The 27544-nt window shown below is 39.4% G+C and overlaps 1 protein-coding gene and 1 long non-coding RNA gene across 2 annotated transcripts in view; one reads left to right on the plus strand and one right to left on the minus strand.

Moving 5' to 3' along the window:
* The window catches only part of LOC134375715 (uncharacterized), a 28939-nt gene extending 20527 nt beyond the window's left edge, over nucleotides 1-8412 (minus strand). Inside the window, exon 1 of the long non-coding RNA XR_010023411.1 lies at nucleotides 7995-8412. This is a non-coding gene — a long non-coding RNA (uncharacterized LOC134375715). The remainder of the gene's footprint in view (nucleotides 1-7994) is intronic.
* A 109-nt stretch (nucleotides 8413-8521) lies between these two features.
* CLNS1A (chloride nucleotide-sensitive channel 1A) lies at nucleotides 8522-26407 on the plus strand. Its single transcript, XM_063093811.1, has 7 exons — nucleotides 8522-8729; nucleotides 14520-14656; nucleotides 17324-17425; nucleotides 18072-18179; nucleotides 19684-19857; nucleotides 22993-23082; nucleotides 25658-26407. The coding sequence occupies exons 1-6, from the start codon at nucleotides 8605-8607 to the stop codon at nucleotides 23058-23060; spliced, it is 714 nt and encodes a 237-aa protein (XP_062949881.1). The 5' UTR covers nucleotides 8522-8604; the 3' UTR covers nucleotides 23061-23082; nucleotides 25658-26407.
* Nucleotides 26408-27544: the final 1137 nt, after the last annotated feature.

Genomic DNA, 27544 nt, shown 5'->3' on the forward strand with positions numbered 1-27544 from the left:
TAACCCCCCCAAAACTCATGTCCTTTTCACCTGAAAATACATTCATTTCATCCCCAAAGTCTTAATTTGTCTCGACTCAAAAGTCCAAAGTTCAAAGTCCCATCTGTGAAATCAATAGAAGTTATCTACTTCCAAGATGCAATGGTGGGACAAAAATAGGGTACTTATTCCCATTCCAAAAGGGAGAAATAGGCAAAAAGAAAGCTGTAACAGGTCCCAAACAAGTCTGAAACCCAGCAGGGGAGGCATTAAATGTCAAAACTGGTGAATCATGTACCCTGATTCCATGTTCAACCTCCTCTGCATGCTGGCATGGGGGTTGGGTCCCCAAGTCCTCTAGCAGCTCCACTCCCATGGCTTTCTAGGTCTCAGGTGATGCTTTAGCTCTTGCAGGCTGGCGTTGCATGTTGGTAGTTCCGCAGATCTGGGGTCTCCATGGCGGTCCCGCTTTCACACCTCCACTAGGCATGGCACTGATGGGTTTTCTCTGCTGCAACTCCAACTCCATGTTTCCACTCGGCATTGTTCTAGTGAAGGTTGTCTGTGGTGACTCTGCCCCTGTGACAGATCTCTTCCTGGGCTCCCAGATTTTTCTATACATCCTTTGAAATCAGGGTGGAGGCTCCCAAGCCTCCACAGCTCTGGCATTCTGCCACCCTGAAGACTTAACACCACTTGGATGCCACCAAGGCTTCCAGCTTGTATCTTCTAACAGTGTGGGTCCAGCCACACCTGGGGCCAATTTAGTTATGACTGCATCAGCCAAAGCAGCTCGGGTGCTGGTGCTGGAAGCAGCTTCCTGAGGTGTCCCTGAGCAGTGAGCCTGTGTAGGGCACCTCAGGACTGTTCCCCAAGACCATTCTGTCTCCCAAGGCTTTTGGGCCAGAAATGGAAGACTTGGCCCCAGAGGCTTCTGCAATGCTGTCAGGGCCTTTTTACCCCTTCTCATGATAATCCCTTTCTTTTGAGTTAATCTTCTTAATACCATTGAATTTTTCTTCTGAAAATGCTTTCTGCTCCTCCACCACATGGTCAGGCTACAAATTTTCTAAATCTTTACACTCTGCTTCCCTTTTAAATTCTGGCTTTATGTCATGCCTTTGCCACCATACCTCAGCGTAGGCTGTTGCAAGTAGCCATGCAGCTTCCTTAATGTTTTGCTGCTTAGAAATTTCTTCCACCAAATACTCTGGTTCACAACTCTTAAGTTCCAACTTCCACAAAGTCCTAGGACATGGACCAAATGCAGTCAAATTCCTTGCCAGTTCACAACAAGGGTGATCTTTGCCCCATTTTCCAATAAATTCCTTCCTCTTTCTGAGACCTCCTTAGAATGGTCTTTACAGTCCATATTTCTATCAGCATTCTGCTCACCACCACATAACCAGTCTCTAAGACATTCTAAACTTTTCCTTGTCTTTTTGCCTTCTTCTGAGTCCTCCAAACTCCTCCAACTTCTCCTCAACACCCAGTTCCAAAGCAGTTTCCATATTTTCCAGTATCTGTTATAAGCAACATCCCATTTCTGGTACCAATTTCCTGTATTAGTCTGTTTATGTTGCTTATAACAAAATACGTGGAACTGGGTTATTTATAAGAAAGCAAAATTTACTGCTTACAGTTTCTGAGGCTGGGAAGTCCAAAGTCCATCTGGTGGTGGCGACAGTGACCCAGGGGTCTCACATTGCAAGGTGGTGGAACCAGAGAGAGCAGAGAGAGACTCTTCTCTTCTTTTAAAGCCCTCAGAACCATGCCCCTCACCACCATTTTTAATCCATTGATTACTGCATGGTCCTACAACCCAATCATCTCTCCAAGGCCCCACCTTACAATTACCATGATAGGATTTCCCACCCTGTCAACAGTCACAGTGGGGGCTAAGTTTCTAATACATAAAACTTGGGGGATACAATTCAAGCTTCATTGAGTTTTGGGGGGACATAATTCAATCCACTACAGCCTTTAATCTTTTCAAAAATGTTTTATAGTTTTCCATTTACAAATTTTGTACTTCTTTTTAAAAATTTATTCCTATGTATTTTATTTTTTTTGATGGTACTGTAAATCAAATTGTTTTTCTTATTTTATTTTTGGATTATTCATTGCTAGTATATAGAAATACAATTGACTTTTTACCTAGGAATAAACTTAACCACAGAGGTGAAAGCCTTATACACTGAAAACTACAAGATGTTGCAGAAAAGTTAGACACAAATAAATGGAAGACATTCTATGTTCATGGATCAGAAAGCTTAATATTGTTAAGATGTCAATACTACCCAAAGTGATTTACAAATCCAGTGAAGTCCCTATCAAAATCCCAATGGCATTTTTTGCAGAAATAGAAAAATTCATCTTAAAATTTACATGTAATCCCAAGGGACTCTGAATAGCCAAAACAATCTTGAAAAAGAAGAACAAAGTTGGAGGACTCACACTTCTTGATTTCAAATCTTACTACAAAGCCACAGTAATCAAAATGGTGTGGCACTGGCATAAAGATAGACACATAGACCAATGGAATAGAATAGAGGGCCCAGAAATAAACCCTTACCTATATGGTCAAATGATTTTCAACAAGGGTGCCAAGACCATTCAATGGGGAAAAGACAGTTTTTCAACAAAAGCTGTTGGGTAAACTGGACATCCACATGCAAAAGAATGAAGTTAGACCCCTACCTTATGCCATATGCAGAAAATGAACTCAAAATGGATCAAAGACCAAAATTCCAGACCCCCAGAAGGAAATCATGTGTTCAACATAAACCACATTGGTTGTACAAATAATTTAAGCATAGTAAGCCACTCTTATTAGGTAAGGTGGCAGCAACCCTCTTAAAATCAAAATTCCCAGGCGCTAGTAAAGGCCAACCTAACAAGCAGGCCCCTTCTATGGATAACTATTCTCAGGCCTCATATGATAACTGTTTTCTGCACAATCCATCCCCTTGGCTCTTGTCTAAGGTATCCTTAGAGCAAAATTATCAGTAGGGCTCCGTACAGCAGGGTGAGACCAAACCATAATACTGACTTCAGTTACCCTCTTTAGGGGTTCTAAACTAAATTGAAGCTGACCTGAATGCCTCCTTCCAGGGCTGAGGCAGTGTTGTGATACTGACAGGGTACATGCACAAGAAAAATACGTTCCCATTGACAGTACATGGTACCTCTGGAAACAAAGTTTGCAATCATTAAGGCACTTCAAACAGTACATAAATTAGGCAGTACAGGTTAACAGGGCCCCCCCATGGCCTCCCACCATGGGCCTCTAGCCCTAGGGTTCCCAGTTCATTCTGAAATAATTTAGTTTTTTTTTTTTTTTTTTTTTTTTTTTTTATTAGATGACCGGTAAGGGGATCTTAACCCTTGACTTGGTGTTGTCAGCACCACACTCAGCCAGTGAGCGAACCGGCCATCCGTATATGGGATCCGAACCCGGGGCCTTGGTGTTATCAGCACCGCACTCTACCGAGTGAGCCACGGGCCGGCCCATGAAATAATTTAGTTCGATTCTTGGTTTCAGAAGTACTGAAGTCAGTTCCAAACAGCTTTGCTTGTCCATGACATCAATTCATCAGTCTCATGAATGTGGATGACATCTGTAAGTGTTCTGCATGCAAAGTACAGGAGCGAGGGCCACCCTTGCTGTCTCACAGTCAGTTCTATCAGTTGTGACCACAGGCTCAGGAGTCAGTTTGAATTAAAGATGTTCAAAGCAGCTTGGAAAGGCAGCATGGGAGGTTTTTGTTCAAGAAGAAGGGAAAGCTTCCAGAAACAGTTCTGAAAAACAAGATCATTAATCCCCTTCTCACCACCCCACTATCCCCCCATGCTTCCCTAGGTGCCAGAGCTTTGTTATTCCCCATTGTTACAAAATCAGTGTGTTCCATTCAGTGATCAAAACCTTACATTTTTTCCTCCCATACTCTTACCCACACCTCTTATCTGGAAGGGTTGTATGTAAGAGGGAACAGTAGAATTTTCACAGAAAAATATTTTTATACAACTTAACCAGAAAGACACATCATGTTCAGAAGTTGGTCAGGACAACATCCTGAAGTTACACACATTTTCAAAATTGTTTTACATAATCTCTTATCCCTTTCGTCTTGATTATTTTCCAGTGAGCATCCCAGAAAAACCTAGCCTTTCTGGAGACAGCTGCATTTAACAATCAAACTGCACTTAAGTTTGTGTACCAAAAGAAAGATGAGAGAAGTACAGTCAGGGTATCAGTCCACTGCTGCAAACTGCAAGTAATTCAGGAAGTCAAGCACAAGTCCACAGTAGTGAAATATTTCTGAGAAGGGGTCAAGAGTCTGATCTGTCAGAGAGGAAGAGGGGTCACACTCCTTGTGATGTGCCCTCCCCCAACCTGCAGCTTTTGGCAGGAATCACAAGTTAGTAATGCAATCAGTGTCTGCATACAAAACACAGACACGATGAGCAGTTCAATTTCAGATGTTCCCATCAGAGAATAAGCACTTTCCCGTAGGTATTTGCAAGTGACCCAGATGAACCAGCCAGTATCCACGATGTTTTCACAGTTTATGGCCCACAAAGGGGTGTCCTAAATCTACAATGTTCCCTGAGTGGAGGAGCTATTTTTGAGCTTATATCTGCTTTCAGTTGAGCACAGCTCCTGTTGAGGCTAAAAGAGCCAACAGCAGACAGTATCTGGTTTTAACAGAGTCAGGTCCCAGCGATTAGGATCTGTGAATTCAGGATGACATAAAAGCCAGTAGCTTTTCTTCAGCACCAGCAAAGTCAATATGCTTCAGAACCAGAAAACTGTGTTCCAAATCTAAGTGACAAGCAAGACTTTATTAGGCCCTTTTTGTCTTATTTGTCTTATAATCCAAATTGACCCACTTAAAAATATGCACATCAGGCTAGAAAATCATCTGTCTCTTAAGGGTCATATCTAATTTCATAAGAGCTCATTACCAAATTAAAAACTGCTTTTGAAAACTCCAATTCAGTATCACTATTTGGAGGTTGCTTGTCTTTTCATGTTGTCTCCCTTTTTCCTGAAGCTCCAATAAATAAAAATCATCGTAAAAACCAACAGTTATAGAGATGGAGTATTGTTCTGTTTCCAATTCTCAGTGAGCTTAAATTCTAATGTGCCTCCAAAAGCATGGAAATTCTATTTCACTAACACATTTTCTTTGCAGCTTTTCCTCTAGCATTTATGAAATAACAAGCTTATTAAATTTTATGTCAATTTTTATACATCCAGATGCAATAGCCACAGAATAAGAAGCCATATTGTTTATACCGTATTTTTCCCTTCATTGTGAAACTCTAGCAGTAAATTCAGCACTTACAGGGTTAACATTAGAGCTGCCAGGGAAGATCCTGGCTAGAACACAAGGAGTGGGGTTGGAGGGTCTGCTGCAGCAATGGCGCATCTAAGTTAAAGAAGGAGTTGGAGTGATTTTCTTTTTCCCCCCCTCTGGTCGTCTAAAATTTTGCTCCAGCCGTGGGCACCAATTTAACCTTTTTCCCTGCCCCCACTTTAGCCAGAACAGCCAAAAGCAGCAAGGAAATCCAGTGAGCCAATTCTCTTGGAGTTGGACCTATCTTTTAGAGAAATTCCACAGATAACTTTCACTCCTCACAGCAAACAGCAGCCTCAGCTGGTATATCATACCATAGATGATTCCATGCCACCCAGTTCAGATTCCCCTACCGGCCAACCACAAAACAAACAAACAAAAAACATAGCCACTCAGGCACCAAAAGTTCATCATACCCCATCTTTTCATCCTTCCTTTTCCTAAACAATGCTTTGGCCACATTTCATTGAGTTAGTGTCAGTCTAGCAAATCCCAATTTTTGACACCTACTGCATCAGGATCTTCAATACAACTTTCAGGATCGATGATTCCCTAGGAGGCCTCATAGGACTCAGAATATAGTCATACTCATGCTATTTGTATTATTACAGTGAAAAGATACAAAGCTACATCAACAAAGGGAAATAGTGCATGGGGTGCAATCAAAGTCCAGAGGACCCAGTGGAGTAACACAGAATGTGCCTGGTTAATACCCCCAGCAACAAGTTATGACATGTATGAAATGTAGTGTACTACAAAGCTTATTATAGATTCAGTGCTTGGTCACGTAGGTACTCTTGGCCTAGTCCATACTAGAATTCCAGACTCCCATGATGAAAGCAGGAATTCTGCTACTATGTTCTGATGTGTCCTCATAATATTCATATGTTTAAACTTAATCACCAACGTGATAGTATTAAGAGGGGAGGAGCCTTTTGGAGACAATTAAGTCATGAGGGCAGAACCCTCATTAATGAGATTAATGACCTTATAAAAGAGGTATGAGGGAACTGTTTGTCCCTTTTGCCCTTCTGCCATGTGATACAGCAACAAGGTACCTTCTTGGAAGCAGACAGTGCCAGCCCTCATCAGAGAATGAACCTGCCAGCACCTTGATCTTGGACTTCCTAGGCTCCACAACTATCAGAAATAAATTTCTATTGTTTTTTTTTGTGTGTGTGACCAGTAAGGGGATCGCAACCCTTGGCTTGGTGTCGCCCGCACCGCGCTCAGCCAGTGAGCACACAGGCCATCCCTATATAGGATCCGAACCCACGGCAGGAGCGCCTGTGCGCTCCCAAAGCCACACTCTCCCGAGTGAGACACGGGGTCGCCCCTCTATTGTTTATAAATAGGCATAATAACAGCTACCCTTCCTACCTCACAGAATTACTGTAAAGATCAAAGAAGATAATGGGTGAGAAAAGCATTTTTTTAAAAGTAAAACTCTGTACGAATGTGAGATTTATCAAGTGCCTACTGATTATGTTATTCACAAGAATTTATATAAAATGCAGAAGGCACAATTCCTCCTTTCCTTTAAATTTTTGGTGACATGCCCTGGTTTGCTTTGACATATATTTGCTTAAGTGCCTTCTCTGAGCCTGACACTAACAGATGCTTGAAGAGCTACTTTCCTTTAGTTATAAACTTGGATAAAATGTTTCACCTAACAGTGGTCATTTTTTTTAAAATGACACAATGAAAACTAGGTCAAGTGGATATGAAATTATTATACTGGTTTTAGCCTATTTTCTCCCAGTATTATGTAGGGGATTTCATTTCCGAGCAAAGCACTGGCTGCTTTGCTAAATAGCCAGCCACGTATAGATGTCCTTTGGGAAACCTCAAACTTGTTAGTTCCCAAATTAGATTTTTGTAGCTACTCAAAACTTCCTTCTCCGCTTGGATTCTCCAACTTGGAGAAATGAGCCAGCACCCACTGAATCACTTAAGCTGGAAATTCAGAAATAATCTTTGTTTCATTCCTCCTCGTCTTCACCTTCACAACCACCTTCCCAGCAATCTATCTCAAAATTCTGAGGACTTTACCTTAAGCTGTAGAATGTGTCCCCTTCTCCATCCTTACTGCCACTTTCTCATCTATACTATGGCAACAACTAATACCTTAATACTCTTCCTGTGCCCCTCCTCCAGTCTGACTACCAAAAAACTAATCTAGTTTAGAAATCTAACCCTACCCTAACTGTTGGAAAGACAAAAATAAAACTACCACACATGTCCCGTCCTCCAGCCTCAACAGTCTTCCCGCATAGGTTACCATCATACTAATTTTACAGGTAAGAAAAGCAGAGCCTAGAGAGACTGACTTACGGTTTCTCACGGCCAAACTCTTGCTCTTGAGTTTAATGCCTCAGGTCTCTTACCTGTAAAACTAGGTCAATAATAATAACTTCTTCATATATTTGTAGTAAAGAGTAAATGAAAAGATAATACGGGTGAAGTACCTAGAACGGTGCCTGGAACATAACGCTCGGTTAACTTTGGCCACTTTTATGACTATTTTCTAAGTCTTTATTGATCTTACTACTTTGCTCTTGAATGTCTGGTCCCAAATCTGGTGGATTCACTCTTTTCCCTTCGGCGCCCCATCTCCTTACTGATGCCAGCTCTTCACCCTGCGTTAATTACCTCCTTGTGCTCGTTTGCTCGCCCGACACCGGGGGATACGTGACTCTTGCACTAGAGCGGTGTCAGGACCCAGACTGATGTCTAGTGCACGGCTGGGTAAACCTGAGATGTGAACAGGCCTGGGTGAAGCGGGAGCAGGCGAGAAGAACCGTGAAGCGAGTTGAAAGACCTCTGACCTCTAGATGATGTGGTCTCTACTTCCTGTGCATCCTCAGGCAGGGACTCCATGTCTCAGACCTTTGTTTTTTCTCTTGTAGAAAAAGGAATACTAATATTTCTTGTGCTTCTTCTCTCACAACGATGCTTGAAATTGGACCTTGAAATAGCACGTCCCGGAGAACACTCGGTTATTCGAGCCTAGAGTCTCGGAAATGGCGAAGGAGAGCGCGGGGACAGGTGTCACGTGACAAACTCGGCCAGATCTTCACAGACCTCCGAGCTCATTTCCTAGAACGTCTCGTCTCTATTGTCGATGGCGCGCTCAAATTCCCCTGCAGAATTGGTTGTTCTTCCGGGGCGATTACCGCCTCTTCCGGGGCGGGCTGCAGCGAGTTGGGATTGCTGTTCCTCAGCTTCCTCCGGCCCTGAGCTTCTTACGCTCCCTGATGCAATGAGCTTCCTCAAAATTTTCCCGCCGCCCGGGCCAGCTGAGGGGCTCCGGCAGCAGCAGCCAGACACCGAGGCTGTGCTGAATGGGAAGGGCCTCGGCACCGGCACCCTTTACATCGCTGAGAGGTAGGGTCCGTGTTCCCAGCGCCGGCCTCCTGCGCGCCGCCTTCCTCCTTGCTGGCGCAGGCGATTCGAAGGAGCTGGGGGCTGCTGGGAGGGGGAGCGCGTGCTCTGCGTCGCCTCCGGGATGCCTCTGTTGGGACGAAATCGTGATTGTTCTCGCATCCCGCCTCGCACTCCCCCCCCCTCACCCCCCGGAGCCTTCCTTTCTCTCATCTTCAGCCGGAATTTCCCCTCAGGGATTGTGCTCCTTCCTGGAGGTCTAGCGCGTGCGTCGTTGACGGTCTTGTTTTAAGGTGTCAGTTTCCAGACCCTGAGTGTCTTCGATGTGCCTGTTTTTCCGGATCAACAGGTGCAGGAGGTGTTCCCCTGCTCAGGATATATAGGTTTAGAGCAGATTGTGGAGGATTTCGAAAGTTTGTTTTAGGAGTGTAGGTTTTCTTTTGTAGGTGAGGGTGGGGAGAGGAACATTCTCAACCCCATGCCAGCTGGGGTCCTATCCACAGGTATCTGACTTCCATTTTTGGGTTCTGGAAGGAATTGCCCTTTTATTTGGCCACCTGGAGCACTTTTACTTTCACAGTCTTAAATATTACGGTTGTAGAACCGAGATCCCTGTTTCCTTGACATGCGTCCCTTCGTCTTCAAGCCAACAATGAACACTGCGTCCTTCTTGTCCGTCTACAACCAGAGAAAATTCTCTGCTTTTAGGAGCTCATGTGATTACATTGGGCCCACCTAGATAATCTAGGATAATCTCCCTATTTTACTGTCAACTGATTAATAACCTTAATTACATGTACAAAGCTCCTTTTCCCATGTAACATAACGTATTCACAGGTATGACACCAGGAGATGAAGGTCATAGGCGCCAAAATTCTGCCTACTACAGGGTCCAGGGCACAAAAAAACTGTAAAGAACCCCTGCCTTTTAGGGGAATTTAGACATTGAACAAACCTTAGGCTTTTTGGCTAGTCACTGAGATTGGAAATATGGATGGGAGGAAAAGCGAGTTTGGTGTGACAGGCAGACAATGAGCTTAGTCAGGACATGTGTGGAGTAGTTGGACATATAAGTGTGGTAGAGATTTGGAAGTCATTAGAGTAAGTATTAGCATATATTCATGGAATGGATTAGATACCCCAGGAAAGAAGAGGGCTAAAGGTACAATCTTGGAAATACATCTACGTTAGGAGTTGGGTCATGGAAGAAGAGACTTGAGAACAGAGGAAGGAGTAGTCAAATAACAAAATCTGAAAATCATCTATTAGGTATTGACAAGGAAATCTTTGATCTTGAGGAGAGTAGTTTTTTTAAGTGGTGGATGGTGGAGCATTCGGATATTCTTAGTTTCTACACAATTCTTTTTCCTTCATGGCATCTCTGAATATTGGTGCTTTTTTCTATAATATAACCCCTTTTGGGGGGACAGTCCTGTATTTGTTTTTGCATTTTAAAGAAAAGTTGCAAGTGTCATGAATTAATACCAACATACTCTTCACAAGATTCACTAATTAACATTTTGCCATATTTATCTTTTTTTTTTCTGAGCCATTTGAGAGTTGCAGACATGTTTTCACTTCACCTGTAAATACTTTAGCATATATCTCCAAAGAACTAGGACATTATCCTGTATTATCACAATACAATTATCACACTCAGGAAGTATAACTCCTTTTAAGTACTTACGTGTTTTAAAAAAATTCTTATCTATTTTAGCTTTTCACTAACAAATCTCTTACATTTCTTTCTAAGAAACTTTTTTTTGGTAAGATATACACACAAAAAAGATGATGTTATATATGTATGGTTAAAGGAATTATAATTAAACCAACACCTGTGTATTCACTCTCCAGGTTAAGAAGACTATTACCAGTACTTGGACAGTTTTATTCATCCCTCTTTACTCATTGTTAGCCTCACCTCCTTTCTCTTCCCCCTTTCCTTTCTCACCTAGCATTTCCAAGTCATGATAGAATTAAGGTCTCAACAAACCAGGAAGGCTTCCTGGAGGATGTGATGAGTGACTAACAGCCAGGTGAATGGGGTGGAGTTAGGAGGACGTTGTCTGACTAGAAAAACAAGATGCTCAGAGACAAGAGTGAGAAACAATATTTTGTGTGCCAGGATATATGTGTGTGTGTATTTTACGTATATAGAGAGAGACAGTCTAGCAGTTCTTCACCTGAGGGAATGAGGGAGAAAGAGTGGAAAGAGATAATAAAACTGGAGAAGGAGCCTGCCTTGAGCTTGGCTTTATAGCCCTTAGGCTTTGGGGAGACTGTAAGGGTTTTAGGCAAAGAGGGAAAGTGTCAGATTTGGTTTTAGGTAGGTAACTTCTCAGATGTGTATCAAGAGATTTAGAACTCTCAGGTTTATTTTCAGAGCTTAGTTTTCGTAGGAAGTTGGCTTTTTATTCAAATAAGGAAGGTATAGAGACATGAATAATTTAAAATTGTTTAAAATAAGGAAAATAAAATAAGTAATTAAATTTCAAGTAGGTAATTTAAACTTAGAAATAGTGCTTTTTTGTATATCATTCCAAAATTAATTTTAAACCACATAAGCCAACCCAAATTCAATACCTCTTTTGGGGCCGGCCTGTGGCTCACTCGGGAGAGTGTGGTGCTAACACCAAGGCCATGATTCGGATCCCATATAGGGATGGCCGGTTTGCTCACTGGGTGAGCGTGGTGCTGACAACATGAAGTCAAGGGTTAAGATCCCCTTACCGGTCATCTTTTAAAAGAAAAAGACTTCTTTTAACTTCCTGTCCTGTTTTTCACCCCATGCCTGGAATAAAAGACACTGATCATACTTGTATTAAAGCATTAGAGTGAGAGTTTAGCAAAACATTTTTTCTACATATTTACTGGATTTCTAATTCTTGTCTTTCTCTTTTGTGACTCATGGTTAATTAGATTTTTTTTTTTTTTTGGTCTTTTTGTGACCGATAAGGGGATCGCAACCCTTGGGGTGGTGTCGTCTGCACCGCGCTCAGCCAGTGAGTGCACCGGCCATTCCTATATAGGATCCGAACCCGCGGCGGGAGCGCTACTGTGCTCCCAAGCGCTGCACTCTCCCGAGTGCGCCACAGGCCGGCCTGATACTTTGGTTTTTAAGGGCTTTTCTTGTAGAATGTATAGAAAGGGAAATAAAAATAAAAACTTCATTATCAAGTAAGTGTTACTTTTAAGTATAGAACTTGCTTCTGTCCTGTAGAGTGCAGAATCCATTTCCATGTACTGTGTATAATTATGAGAGCTCCATAGGAAATATTGTGCTGAGGCAGCATGTGTGTTCTGTCAGCAGTAAGGAACTACAGAGTAATTATGTGCTTAAAGTAAAGGCCATAATTTGATAGGCACTGATTCTATGTTTAGATTTCAGTTTTTCCATCTCTCAGTTGAGTCATTAAAGTTTTGTGGCTCTGGATATTTGAAATTATTTTGGGCACCCAAATTTGGGATGTTTGTTTCTGAACTGAGGTGAGAAAAACGCAGTTTATTTGTTTTAAGTATGGTTTTAGTAGGGGACTGGCGATACTTGAGCACTGTTTCATCTCCACGTTAACAGGAAAGCAGTGGACTGGAAAGGTGTGTATAGCATGCAGGCTAGCTACATAATAAGATTTGTTTCTTTGGAACCAGTGGGGATGAGTCATTCTGAAAAATACTTTCTAGAGCTTTTATAGCATTAAGCTCTTTAAGATTTGTCACTTCTAAGCCTTCCAGGTTTTTTTTTCTTTTTCTTTTCTTTTTTTTTTTTTTGGTGGCTGTCTGGTATGGGGATACAAACCCTTGATTTTCTTGTTTTAATAAGCATGTTGGATGGAAATCCTTCCAAATGACCCAGTGCATATTTTCTTGCTTTTGCTTTTTTTTAAGTGTACAATTAAGTAAGTTTTAGTATATTTACAGAGTTGTGCAGTTATCACCACAGTCTAATATTCTGCCTTTGCTTTTGATAGTGCTTTTGATAACTGAGGATTGTGTGTCACACACTTGTATTATGCTTTTAGACATTGATTTATTGTAGAGGGACTGAGGTGTAAAGTCCATCTCCCTTTATACTGAACGTGAATGTTCTCAGACTGCCAGGCTGTCATTGTTCCTGCCCAAGGAAGTCCTAGGTTCTCCTGTTTTACTTTTGTTTTTGCTTGGTTAGAAATTAAACAGCCAGGCTTGTTAAAATTGTATAGAAAATAGAATGATACTGCGGTATTATTGCATTAACCTCTTTTTTTAATAATAGCTTTATTTAGGTAATTCACATAGCATGCAATCTATCCATTTAAAGTGTACAATTCAATGGCTTTTAGTCTATTTACAGAGCTGTGTAACTATCACCACAATCAATTTTAGAATATTCTCATTGCCCCCAAAAGAAACAGGTGTCCATTAGCAGCCATTTCCTATTTCCTTCTAGCCCTAGGCAACCACTATGTTGCATTAACTTTTATTGCATTGATATGTTTTGTGGCTTTGTCAGGATCTTTTTGCTTCTTTTGTTCTGCTAAGTTGTGCAGTTCCAGACAGGTGAAGTACAATCATGAGTTGCTTAATGACAGGGATACATTCTGAGAAATATATCATTAGGTGATTTGTGTGAACATCATAGAATGTACTTACACAATCCTAGATGGTATAGCCTACTACATACCTAAACTATATGATATAGCCATTTCAATCTTATGGAACCACTGTTGTATATGTAGTCTGTCATTGACCAGAACGTCATTATGCGGCACATGACTGTATTACCAAGAAATTAGCCAGCTCCTATGGCTATTTCATCATACCAAAAATGATTCCATAGCCACCCAGTTCAGATTCCCATACTGGCCAGCCACAAAACAAACACAAAAACATGGCCAGCTCCTACTCAAAACTCAGCATACTGATTTTGGTGATATGTTTCCTTTGTTATACCAATAAAATACTTGCATTTAACCACATTTGAGGGAAAACTAGACCTAGCTTCTCTTGGCTTTGTCTTTAAAGCTGCAGAATAAACAAAAGACTTCATAGAGTTTGTCTTTCAAGGTATAATCATTTTCTGACTTGTGGTGTTACTACAGCCGTTTCTTGTGTATGTCATTTATTGTAGGATTAGTGGAGAAGTTAGTGATTACCAAGTATTTGTTGCATACTTACCTCCTGAGCACTATGCTAATGGTTTTGAAGAATTAAATAAAGAAATGTGACAGGTTCTGCTGTCAGGTAGTTCACATTGTCAGGGTATACACGTGGGGACTTTACAAAGTTCGTGGAAAAGTAGAATTAAAAGGTAATATGAATCTTTTCATGAACTTTTTGAAGTACCCTTATAGAAGATTCATTATCATAGAGGTAAGCACTAAATGGTATGTTACTGAGCATAAGTGTGATTTAGAAAAAGAGATCCTTATGGACTGGAGTAGTTGAAAGGAGGCCTCTTGGATGAGCTGGGACTTAACTAGCAGAGGAGGATTTTCAGAAGCAAAGAGGGCACCTGAATACATTTCAAACGAATAAGAATAAGCATAGAAAGCATAGAAACACACATGTGACTTAGAAAAATTCAATTTCAAATCTGTTTGAATTTATAGTTAGAAGAAAAGAGACCGTGACAGAATTGGTCTTAATGAAAATTCAGTTCCTGCTGCTGAATTTTCTTGTTTTAGAAATATTTCTAAACAGTAAGCTTGAATTTACTCATATGCGTAAAACTGCATGCTGAACCTTTGTAAACTTTTGTAACATTAAATTAGGATTTATTTTCTAAAAATAATCTACTTAAAACTTGTTTTTCAGCCGCCTGTCTTGGTTAGATGGCTCTGGATTAGGATTCTCACTGGAATACCCCACTATTAGTATACATGCAGTGTCCAGGGACCTAAATGCCTATCCGCAAGAGCATTTGTATGTTATGGTGAATGCCAAATTTGGAGGTATGTATGGTGTCATTTAGTCTAGTGCTTCCTTTGGTAGCAAATTATATTTTAAAAAGCAGTCTTTGTTAATAATCAATGTAATATTCAAGCTATTGGCCCACTTTGGATAATAGTTTACTAAGCAAAATTTCAGCACAGTAAAACAGTTTGGACACTTGAAGTTGTTATGATGGACACTCATTTTGTGTGTATCTGCCTTTTATTTTCTGCATATTTGCACTGAGAATTCTTCAGTTACTGTGAATATTTATTTCTACTTTTTCCTCTTGAATTTAACTGTATATTGTCTCTTTCGCTTCATAAAGTCACCCTTAAAGGCTTGGATCGGTATACTTTTTGTTATAGTATTGTTTCTCAATGGGGGTAGGGGAGGTTTAGGGGGGATATTTTGTGGCCTCTACTCACCTCGCCATCCCTCCATATTTAGCAGTGACATTTTGATTGAAGGAAAGAGGGGTGCTACTGCCATCTGCTAGTTAGACGCTAAGGATACCAGTAAACATCCTGCAATGCGCGCGACTGACCCCCACAACAAAGAATTGGAGATTCATAAAAATCTAGTGAAATTGTTTGCTTTTAAAATAATGGGTTGCTTTTCTTCAAATTATTGTATAAGAGACATTCCCATGAGTTTGCCTGTTAAGTAATAACTCCTTCAAATTGGGATTTTGGACCCCACCCACAACCAGGCAAGCAGCAGAGCACACCTAGGGTCCTGAGGCTGGGGCCATGGGCCGTCACCCCCACCTGCAAGAACATCTTAGAATGTTTTTATTAGCTGCGTGTGTTTCTTTGGGGTGTGTGACTTGTCTGATCATGTCCTTCACCAAATTTCTGTTAAGATTTTTCTAATTCATTTTTAAGAGTTTTTTATGCATTAAGGATGTTAATCTTTGTGTGCTAAATTTGTTCCTTATCAATTGACTTTTTTTTTTTTTTTTTTTTTTTTTTTTTAAAGATGACCGGTAAGGGGATCTTAACCCTTGACTTGGTGTGGTCAGCACCACGCTCACCCAGTGAGCGAACCGGCCATCCGTATATGGGATCCGAACCCGGGGCCTTGGTGTTATTAGCACCGCACTCTCCCGAGTGAGCCACCGGCTGGCCCCCCCTTATCAATTGACTTTAAATTCAATTTGTGATGTTTTCCTTCATTTATATGTTGAGAAAATAATTTTCTATCTGAACATTAAATTTCAAAAAATTGGGACTTTAATATGGTTTCAGATGTATGATCATTTATATTCATTTGTAACATTAATTATTTCGTAATTTTTAGGACTTTTGGCAAGCCCTTCTTCATAAAGTGGTGATGACTGATTTAGCTATCTGAAAATATTTTTGTTATAAGATTTCAAATTCTTGCTACTGGTAAGGGTTCAAAGACATAAAAATCTAGTGAAGTTTGAAAACAAGAATGAGGAAAAGTAAAAGGCTGTTGACTTTGGGTGTATTAAGAATTCCTAATGAGGTATTAGACACAAAGTTCACTCTCCATCTAAGCAAATGCAGCTGTGATTTTATAACTAAGAGTATTATGTGTTGTGTTTAGTTTAAAGCATTCATTCATTCATAGAATTGCAAAAACCTCGAGGTACTCTTGTCAGTCAATTCCAAATGTTGGTGTGAAATGCCCCACGTAGTGTCAGGCATTGGTACTGGGCAAAGGTGCATGTCAAGAAAAAGCCTAGAGAGGTGGGATTTGAATAAATACTAGTTAAAGGGGAAAAGCTCACTGAATAAGGAGGCTATTGTTAACTTGCTAGGCAAGTCATTTCATTTCTTTGAGCCTGAATTTCATCCAGAAAATTAGAGTATATTGGGTTCCCAAACTGGAGGCTCCCTCTTGTGCATGTACACACACACACACACATATATATATATTTTTTTTCTCCATCTGACCAGTACAGGGATCAAACTCTGGACCTTGGTGTTATCAGCACCATGCTCTAACCAGCTGAGCTAACTAGCCAGCCCAGTTGTATTTTTTCCACTAGCTGGCCGGTTTGGGGATCTGAACCTATGTCGTTGGTGTTATAAGGCTGCACTGTAACCAACTGAGCTAACCAGCCAGCCCCTGTATTTTTTAAATCTACCTGTGTTGATACATATAGATCACAGTTATTCATTTTAACTGCTGTCTATTTATAAAACATAGTATGGCCAGATTCAATCTATCTTCTTTTTTGTGAACTAAGTAATTTTTTATATTTTTACTAGTACATGTTATACTTCAGTAACACTAGTGTACAAATTCCTTGTGTGTATCTGTTGAGTCAGTTAACTATTATGGGCTTTAGCTTTGTTGTCTGTAAATCACTGGTGATGAATCACATCAGTTGTTTACAGACTGTTGCTGAAGCTTTTGTTTCAAGGTGAAAGGTAGAAGCAGATGACAATGGAACTATTCTTGTTAGAGCCCTGACTATTTGGGTGTTCTCACCCCTACAATGGCTCCTCAGGGGCTCTGGAATCCTAAGGGCCCTGTGAAGCCTCTATCCAGAGCCTTTTATAGCTCAAAAATAACTATAATTGGAGGTAAAAATTGAATTGCAGTACTCAGATATATCAATAAGCATCCTTTATGAAATTCTCTAAGGCTTTATTTTTTTTTTTAAGTCAAATAACAACATCATTAAAAAGTTATTTTTGTTCCTTCTCTAGAAGACTCAAAAGAATCTGTTGCTGATGAAGAAGAGGAAGACAGTGATGATGATGTTGAACCTATTACTGAATTTAGATTTGTGCCTACTGATAAATCAGCCTGTGAGTGTTCTGTAGCATTGGCTCTTTTCCCTTTATGTACCAAGCTTTCCCTCCATTAACACACACTCACACACACTTCTCAGCCTTACCTTTGTTACCTCCATTCTATTGCTTTTTCTTCATTTTAGCATATGTAATATCATCGAGGATAGGATACCGGTTAATATCAAAGGTTGTGAATGTAGAGAAAGTATTGTAGATACCATGTTAGCTGGTATATTTTGTGAATGGAGAATTCTATTTAGTTGTACTGATTGATTCTGTTGCCTGTGAATCTCAGTTGATGGATGGCAGAGGAGTCACAGCAATTCCAAGATGGAAGATGGCAGGACAGCTGAGAATGGCTTCACCCTGAGACCAGCAGTCTGACCAGGACTTTTGACCCTATTTTTCTCAGAAAATCTAATCAGTCATGAAGAGTTCTCAGTGTCTCAAAATGAACTCTTATTATTTTGTGACTTGTTCATTGCCTCAAGCACTTTCAGGATTGATCTTAATTCGAATTTGGCAGGTTTTTGTAAATATTGTGACCCTAGTGTGCCTCTTATCTATCCATTACATTTATTTTCACTGATGGTTACTTTCATTACAAATTTTATTAAACACTGAAAAAAACTCTTAGTTAAAATTGAATTTTTTTGTTCAGTGGAGGCAATGTTCACTGCAATGTGTGAATGCCAGGCCTTGCATCCAGATCCTGAGGATGAAGATTCAGATGATTACGATGGAGAAGAATATGATGTGGAAGCACATGGTTAGTGAAAGGGATTTTTGTAGTGTTTTTGTTTGTTTGTTTGTTTTAGTGTTTCAATTTTAAGCTTTTACTTTTACCTGGGATAGGGGATTATAGTTCTTTATATCTCCGTCACCCAATAGGGTGTGATTATTATTAAAAGTGAATGACACTTTATGTCTGAGCCCTTTACAGCAGACAAATTGGGGAAATTTATGGTCTTTCCAAGCTTGAGGGTAAAAAAATAGAGATTATTGGGGGAGAAAATGGATAAATAGAGACAGATGGAAGGAAAGAAAATGATAGATAGAAAAGTGGGTAGTTAGGAAAAGTGTTTTAAGCTGAAGCAGCCGCCCCTGGAGAACAAGCCTTCTCTCTTCACCCCTTGCGAACCCGGATCATTTATATCTTTATTTGACATATTTCTTCAAACAGCTCACTCTCAAGGTCATGTCTTTTTCCCAGATCTGTACATCATTTATCCAAGAATATTTCCTGTTGCCTCCCAAGACCAGAATGCAGTCACAAGCCTAGTAGAATCTTTGTAACCTCAGGTGTCTGCGGTTCTCTTTTCTTTTCCCTATTGGTCTATGCACACTAGTCTTTGTATCCAAAGCCCTTTCCTCCATATGTACTCATTTCCTGGCCTGAGACAAACTCATTTCTGGGATTTTTCACATACCTAAATATAGCCTCATTTATAATTGATGTATTTTCCAGAATTTGTGAGTTTTTAAAAGAAACATGTATTTTATTTTATTTATTTTATTTATTTATTTTTTTTATTGAATCATAATTGATTATACATATTTTTGGGATTCAATGTTGACATATGTTGATCAAATCAATATTACTAGTATGCATATTGTTACAAATTGTACTTATTCTTTATGCCCCTTGTCCAATCTCTCCCTTTCCCCCTCTCCCAGGAGCATGTATTTTAATCAGAAAAAAATCTTCAGTACACACTAATACCAAATCAATTTGCGCTTACCTGTAAAATTCCCATCTTGGGATAATATAGGACTTCCTGGCCTTAGTTAGGAACAACCTTCTTTCCTTCTAGTCTCTGGACATGTGGTTCTTTGGGAATTGCTATTTACTGGCTCATTATCTCTTGGAATCCCTTCTCATCCTAGAGGGTAAGGACGTTTTCTTTGTATCTCTATCTCCAATAGTGGCCTGTAGGGTAGGGTACTTCAAAAAGTTCGTGGAAGGATTCGTGTTATCTTTTCATTCTATTCTTCCATGAACTTTTTGAAGTACCCTCATATATGTGTGTAAATGAACATTGAAAAGTATTTTCCTGGAAGCCTGTTTGTACTGTACCTTCTCTTCAACAAATGCGTTGTTGATTATCCATCTTGCTTTTCTATTTTTTTTTAGTTTTTATTTTTTGTGGCTGGCTGGTACAAGGATCGAACCCTGGACCTTGGTGTTATCAGCAACATGCTGCAACCAACTGAGCTAACTGGCCAGCCCATCTCGTTTTTATAAATAGCTTAAATATTTTCTATTTGTTTAGAACAAGGGCAGGGGGATATCCCTACATTTTATACCTATGAAGAAGGATTATCCCATTTAACAGCAGAAGGCCAGGCCACATTGGAGAGATTAGAAGGAATGCTTTCTCAGTCTGTGAGCAGCCAGTATAATATGGCTGGGGTCCGGACAGAAGATTCAGTAAGAGATTATGAAGGTGAGTATCCTTTCTCTCTCTGTCTCTGTCTCTGTCTCTGTCTCTGTCTCTGTCTCTCTCTCTCTCTCCCTCTCCCTCTCCCATTACCCCTCCCCCTCCCTCCCTCCCTCACTCCCCCCCTCCCCCGCTCTCCCCCCCTCCCTCACTCCCCTTCTCTCCTTTTTGTTTGTTTGTTTTGGTTTTTTTGGTGGCTGGCCAGTACTGGGGATCCGGACCCTTGACCTTTGGTGTTATCAGCACCACACTCCACAGAGTGAGCTAACCAGCCATGCCCCTTTTAAGTGTGAACAGTCAAGTGGGCATTTGGGCAATAAGGGAAGTCATGGAGAGACATATAAGTTCTTTGGGAAACTCTGAGAGAAATCTCAGAATTAACTCTTTTATAGTATAGGAAGCAAATTTAGAATTACATAGAATGGGGAGTCTTCTGTAATTTTATTTTTAGTGATTTTTTTTTTCCTAACTGCAAAAATAGTCTGTGTTCATAGTCAAAAAATTTTTTAATGTGCACATGCAAAGAAGAAATATTTTAAAAAACCAAGTACAGTTCTAACTGAGAGATCTCTACTATCAATTTTCTGTTGTATATCTGTATTAGTTTCCTAAGGCTGTCATAAGAAAGTACTATAGGCTGTGTGGCTTGATCAATAATAGAAGTTTGTCTCATAGTTCTGGAGACTAGAAGTCTAGTGCTGATTCCCTCTGAGGGCTGTGTTTCAAGCCTCTCTTCTTGTCTTGTAGATGGCTGTCTTCTCCCTATTTCTTCACATTGTCTTCCGTCTGTGTCCAAGTTTCCCCCTTCTATTAGGGTTCTCCAGAGAAACAGAACCAATTGCGTATGTGTGCATTTACGGTAGTAAATTTCTCTATCATCCTTTCCTCCAGTTCACTAATCTTCTGAGAACACTTTTTAAAGTCATCGCTATATAAGGATGTCCCCTTAGTGATTTCCTGATGCCCACCATATAGTTCTGACTCTAAAGAGTAAACCCTGTCTTTGCCCCAAGTGTCTCCAGTCTTGTTCCTACTACCCTCAATAAAGTACTTAGATAATGGTTATTATGTTCTAGACCCTGGTTTAAGCACATCACACATATTTACTCATTTAATCCTTCTAAGAACCCTGTGTAGTGAATGCAGTTATGGTTCCCATTTTACAGATAAGGAAACTGAGGGGTCAAACAGCTAATAAGTGGTAAGAGGATTAAGTTAGTAATATGCAAAAAATAATATACCGGCCACTTTTATAAGCACTTCTTACATTTTATATGTTTTTAATATACATGTATTTCTGTTGCTACGAAGTTTTAACACTTCTAATTTTTAGCGACTGCAGAATATTCTTAAAGAGGCTTACCATAGTTTTTCTTTTATTGGTACATTTAACTTTCTCTCGTAATGCTGTGATCAATGTCTATGCACATAGCATTTTTTTAATTGTAAAATTCCTGTGTAATGTTGTATAGCAAACAATTTTAAGATCACATATACTTTTTGGTAAAGTGAGATTTTTTGGACTTTTATTCATAAGCCTCATTATTACATTGGAGTTTCCTGTATATAAAACTTCTTTGGCCTATGCCATTCTCCATCCTCTGTCCTAAGTACCCACATCATTCTTTTTGCCATTTAAATACATGCTGTCTTCACGTGCTCATTTATGTAAGAGGTATTAAGCTACTGCGCCAGAGACAGTGCTCAAGATAGATGAGGTTATTGTCTTCATATCGATGACATATTCTAGGGAAGAGAAAAGTAAGTTAACAGTACCTTTAGATACAGCACTGAGATATAGGAGATGCTTGGGAAGCTGTGGAATCTTAGGGGCTGGGCCTTTCACCCAGCCTGGATAGTCAGGGAAAGCTTCAAGTTTCATAGAGTAACTGACATCTAAGCCAGGATCTGAAAGATGTATAGAAGTAACCCAGATGAAGGGGGGCGGGGTTTGCACACAGGTTGGGGAAAGAGTCAGGTAAAGTGATTAGTCATATGCAGAGTTTCAAAACACTATTCAGCATTGGGGAACTGAAAGTAGTTCATTATGTCTGAAACTTTGGATATGAAGGGTAGTTGTTAATGGTACAGATAAAGGTGGAATTGTGTCTTAGAGGAACTTGAAAACTGTGTTAAAGAATTTGAATATCACCCTTAGGTCAGTGAGAAATATTGAAGAATTTTAGTTTTGTGTTTCAGAAGATGACTGGTTGCGATGTGGAAAACGGTTTGGAAAGGAAAAATACTGGAGGAAAGAAGAGAAACTCTGTTATGTGACTTATGTATTAAATTAGATAAGAGATAGTGGTCTGAATTAGGTAGTAGCAATGAATATCAAAAGCCCTGGCAGATTTGAGAGATGTAGGAGGTAGAAACAACAGAAGTTAGAAACATGGTAGGAGCTCTGGTTTGGGCAGAAAAGAAGTACCCTTTAGCAAGACTGTTTGGAAGCATTTTTTATATAGAAAGATGAATTAATTTTAGATGTGTTACGTTTGTATGTCCAGGTGATGGGGTGCCAAGGGGCTGTGGGCAGGAGCCACTTTGTGGTGGGCTGGAGAATTGAGAGGTGAATGGGAGGTGAGGAAGTAGAGAAAGCAGCTATAGACAACTCTTTCCACAGGGCTTTTTTTTTCCTCATCCTCTTATTTTATTCCTCATCCTCAACCTTTTATTCAATGTGATGTAAAGAACAGAGAGATAAGTGAAGAGCACTCTACTAATTTTGCCTTTTCTTTTGAATTCTGTTGTAAGTTTTGTGAGGGTAGGACCACATACCTTAATAAAATAGTCTAATAGTAAATACTATACTTCCTGCATTTGAAAGTTCCTACCAAGAGTTCTTTTAGTGTTGAGGTTTGAGAATTTACAAAGTAAATATTAAATGTATAGACTGATTTTAACTTGGCCTAAATCCACAAGTAGCATTTTCCTTTCTCACTTTGTTCCTAAAGAAAACAAAATAGCAACTCTTACCAGCAGAGGGCACTAGCTTCCTTTTGGTCGAAGTTATAAATTGACTCTACCTATCTGAAGTGTTTGGTAAAGTGGGGGGTTTTTGTTATTTTGCGGGGGAGGTTGGCGGCTGGCTGGTGCAGGTGTTCAGTAAAGTATTGCTCAGCAATTAAATTTTTTGTTCAGATGGGATGGAGGTAGATACCACGCCAACAGTTGCTGGACAGTTTGAGGATGCAGATGTTGATCACTGAAAATGATTTATGCTGTGTTAAGGTGAGTAGTTTATTTTCTCCCTTGTCACTGAGCATGAAAATCATGTGAAATTATTTATTTTATTTTCATAATTAAAGACAGCTCTATATAATTAGTAGCCTGGAAACATGTTATATCCATTTATAAAGTTATGGAAAAATCATATTTTTTTCCCTAAGAAATCAAAGTCTGTAAATAGTTCAGTTTAACATTTACTGTATACTTACCACATGCCAAACATGCACTAGGCATTGAGAGTACATAGAAGAATAAGACACAGACTCAGCTTCAGTGAACTTATGAGAATGATATTAGTCATTTGTACAGAAATGGAGACCTCTCAGGTTGGCTCAGGTGGGAGCAGTAGAATCTGAGATCATGTCCTAGTCTGTTCTTTAGTCACCTTTTCTCACTTGTAATGTTTGAAACCCTAACGTGTTCATCAGAAAACACAAAGCAGAGATTTGCTATAACTCACTGCTTTTCAGCTTAGGGAGGAAGTACAAGTAATTCCAAGCTGAGTTTAAGCCTTTAATCATAATCTGGTATCAGTTTTCCTCTTGAAAATAACCGGGGACAAAGGTCCTAGGCACCTTATTGTTCAAGGCTGATTTACCAAACCATAACAAGTCTATGTATAGTTGTCCAAAAGCTATCATTTTCTAAGTTGTTTCCTGCCTGTTTTTCATGGCAACATAGGCACTGTCTGCCAGTTTTCTCTCCTCTGACATTCCCATGAGCTTTGCCTGAAGTTTCTCCCTAAATTTTTATTTGCTACCTTGCTAGTCTGAGAAATGTATTGTCCTTTGCCAGCCTGTGTAGTTCAACTGTATGTTAGATAATAACTGAAGGTCATGCAGAACTAGGACTAATAGTCATAGTAGTCCTTCCTTTTATAAGCTGTACGATTTTCACATTGTTTTTTGTTTGTTTGTTTGTTTTTGTTTTTTTAAAAGATGACCGGTAAGGGGATCTTAACCCTTGATTTGGTGTTGTCAGCACCATGCTCTCCCATGTGAGCTGACCAGCCATCCCTATATAGGGATCTGAACCTGTGGCCTTGGTGTTATCAGCACCACACTCTCCCGAGTGAGCCACAAGCCAGCCCTGATTTTCACATTGTTGAATTCTTCTTCCTCTTTCCCCCCCTACAGAGGTCCTACCTGTGACCTTTTAGTATTATTTTCTTGAATACTGGCTGTCTTTGCATCTTTGAAATGCCACTGCTATTCAGGTCCTTTTATTGTATTAAAGCATATAGTAATAGCGTGGCGAGATTTATATATTTTGACTTGAGTCTTCTACCTCTGTTAATCATCCAATTAGGTTGTGAGATCCCTAGTTATTCCCTGCTGTGATAAATATTTCAAAATTCTGTTTTGTTCTTGTATAGATTTTAGTTCTAAACCTTTGGTAATCATTGGCTTTTTCTCCTGTTAAAAGTTTTAATTCCCATACCCTGTTTCGTTTTATATGGGAAACCATCCTTTTAAAGTTCCAGTTACCTTCCAAGTTATTGTCATTGTATAACATTGCCTCTTATACTAACCATGAATTGTGATATTGGATCTCTACTTCTCAAATCCTGCAAGTGGAACTATCAGAAAATAACCTCTTAGAGTTCTGATTTATATCTCATTCCTCACAGTTCTGCCATTGGTAGCCATATAGTCTAAAATCAGCAGTGTCTCTTAAAATCATGTGTTCATATTGCTGGAGTTCTGTTAACTTTAATTTTATCTCTCACAGTTCCAGATTCAATAATTGTACTATTCTACTTCATGGGAAATCTTTTGATAGCAACTTAAGTCTTCTTTGCTTGTTTCTCATCATGTTCTTTGTAGCATGTTGATTTTTTTTTTCAGTTCAGTGATACTTAAGTAACTGTTTTATTGAAACTGGAAAACAGGTTCTGGCTTTCACATATTTCTTCTTGAAGAATAGACCATAGAGAGAACACCTACCACTTTATTAATAAGGTTCATGAGAAACTCATTTGGTGTGTCACTAATGGTTATACAAATGGGATGTTTTTGCAATCCCTGGCAAGAATTCTTAGAATTCTTTGTAATGGTGAAATATCCATAAAATAGCTACAAACTTTCTAATGAGCCCGAAGGCTTGTTTTTTGTTTATTTTATGCTAGAGCTCAGTGGCAGAGAAGTATTTTATTCATAAAGTTTAAACATATTCTTCATTTGGATAATTGACCTGATTTCCAAACAATGTCTGTGAATTTTTAATCATTTACAATTGTATGTGCCTTTAATGAATGAAAAGGGAATAATTAGAGTGTTTATGCAACCATTAATCATTTCAAGATAATGGATAATTAGGTGAGTGAAGGGGAAGGCACATGAATAGTGGAATTACGACTCTACCATGGACTGGCTATGTGCCTCTGGACAAGGCATATAACTTCTGTAATCCTCAGTTTCCTCATCTGTAAAATGGGGATGATAATAACGACTTGGCAGGTTGTCGCAAAGATTGAGGTGTAATATATCTAAGCATCCAGTCTCCTGGCACTCTTGATTAGGCATTCAATAAATAATAGCTGTTTTTATTATAAACATGTAAACCTTTTGTTTTTCAGATTTTGCTCATAGCTGTAGGAGAGAACTTGGTTCCTCTTCCACTCTGGAGTGGGGTTGATGAAAGTCTTTTTCCTTCTCCAAAACTCACCTGAACCAGTTCTTTCTTGAGATAAAGTATACTGAGACAGCAAGTTGTCACCAGCAGAAGAAACTATGACTTTTATTAACAAAGGTGAATTAACTTAACCAAGAAGGTATTTGTAGTTTATCATTTGCCCCCAAACCTTCTGTGTCTAGGTACCCTCTGAGTAGGCCTATAATTCCTGCCTTCACTGTGTGCATCTTCTGTAAGCCAGCAGGCCTATGTGGTGAAATGTAGTGGACTGAGTGGAAAGAGAGAGGCTGAAGTTAAGATACACCTCTGTGAGGCCCAAGGATATTGTTAACCCTAAAAAGAAAAACAAAGAGATCTCAGAGGAATCCTAGCCTCTGCTTATTCTCCACAGGGCAAGAGTCTTTTACTAATTTGGGGCCCACATTAATTCAGGCATCTCTACGTAGCCTCTTCAGAAACAGCCCAGCCACACACTACCACTAACACAAGTACTTCTGACTAGCTTTTGCTCCTTTCACTATGTTTCACTGGTCTAGGCTGTTATAACCTCTTAGGTTATACCTTTTAATTTCCAGCCTCTTAGGTTAGTTTCTGTAACAGAACAAATGAAACTGGGATGAAGTCCTCAGAGTACTTCAAATGATAATTGTTTTGTTTTTGTAATAGTATAACAAATAAATCTAAGTTTTCTATATTACTGTGCTGTCATTCTTGACTAAAACCATTAATGAGAAATGTTTTTTTAAAAAGTTAATGCTGGCAAAAAAAATGAGAATTTTGTTGGTCTTATTTTTCTTCACTTTTGTTGAGAACATGAAGATGAAATTAAGAAAGTATATAGTTGAGCTTCTGGAAAGTATTTAGTGCAAGGATTTAACACATTTCAAGGCATTTCTGCTTCTGCTTGAATCAGGAGTAATTTCTTATGCTTATCAACTCAATTTTTAGTTTTCGTGGACACTTGGGTATTTATAAAGCTGATTTGTGATTACAGATTTATACTTGGGCTTTGATATCATTATAGGGCATTAAAAATATGGTTAGACAAGCTATTCAGATTCACTTGGCTAGTGACTAAACTCATATTTGACACCACTCAGCCTAGTGTTCTTTTCAGTACTTTGTCTTAGTCTCCTGTCCCTCATTCTGCAAAGCAGACTGAAAACTAATTTTCCTTTTGCTAACCAGACTCTAATATATTCTGAAGCTATTACAGTAGGCAAGTAAAAGAGCCACTTGGAAATGGAAACTAAAATTTACTGAGACCCTCTCTGTACCAGCCACTGTCTCCTGGGTTCTTTACACATATTATGCATTATAATATTCTTAACTACCTTATGAGGTATAGATACTTATATTAACCCATTTTATAGATGAAAAAACTGAATTATAGAGAGAGGTAAAGTAACTCGCTTAAAGTCATATACATAGTGAGCTGTGATTTTTTAAGCCTATGCTACAAAATGCCATATAGCCTTACCATCTACCAGCTGCTGAAAGGAAGCAAATTCTTTTTTTGCTGCGGTGTTTTCAATGTCAAAATTTCAATGGACAGCAACAGAAGTTCCCAAATTTCTCTGCTTCTGATCTCAGCAGCACCCATAATTCTATCCTAGAAGTTTATCCATTCTTCAGTAAACAGGATATTTTCATGGGGTGACTTTAGAAATTCCATTTGAATTTCTTGAAAGGAAAAAATTTATGATCTTTGCTTTCAGTGAAGCATAGAGTGCTGTGATAACAGAATGTTGAGGAGATTAGATTCTGTGCACTCTGTTTCCTGTTGGTGTTGCTGTGGTCAGCCTGGTATTATGGCTAATCCAGTAGACAA

This window comes from Cynocephalus volans, chromosome 4, assembly GCF_027409185.1.
Source record: "Cynocephalus volans isolate mCynVol1 chromosome 4, mCynVol1.pri, whole genome shotgun sequence".
In the NCBI taxonomy this organism is placed as follows: Eukaryota; Metazoa; Chordata; class Mammalia; order Dermoptera; family Cynocephalidae; genus Cynocephalus; species Cynocephalus volans.

Coding starts and splice junctions, on each gene's coding strand:
- CLNS1A (XM_063093811.1), top strand. CDS start 8,605: ATGAGCTTCCTCAAAATTTTCCCGCCGCCCGGGCCAGCTGAGGGGCTC. Junction 17,426..18,071: donor GCCTACTGATAAATCAGCCT/GTGAGTGTTCTG, acceptor TTTTTTGTTCAG/TGGAGGCAATGTTCACTGCA. Junction 19,858..22,992: donor TTCAGTAAGAGATTATGAAG/GTGAGTATCCTT, acceptor TTTTTTGTTCAG/ATGGGATGGAGGTAGATACC.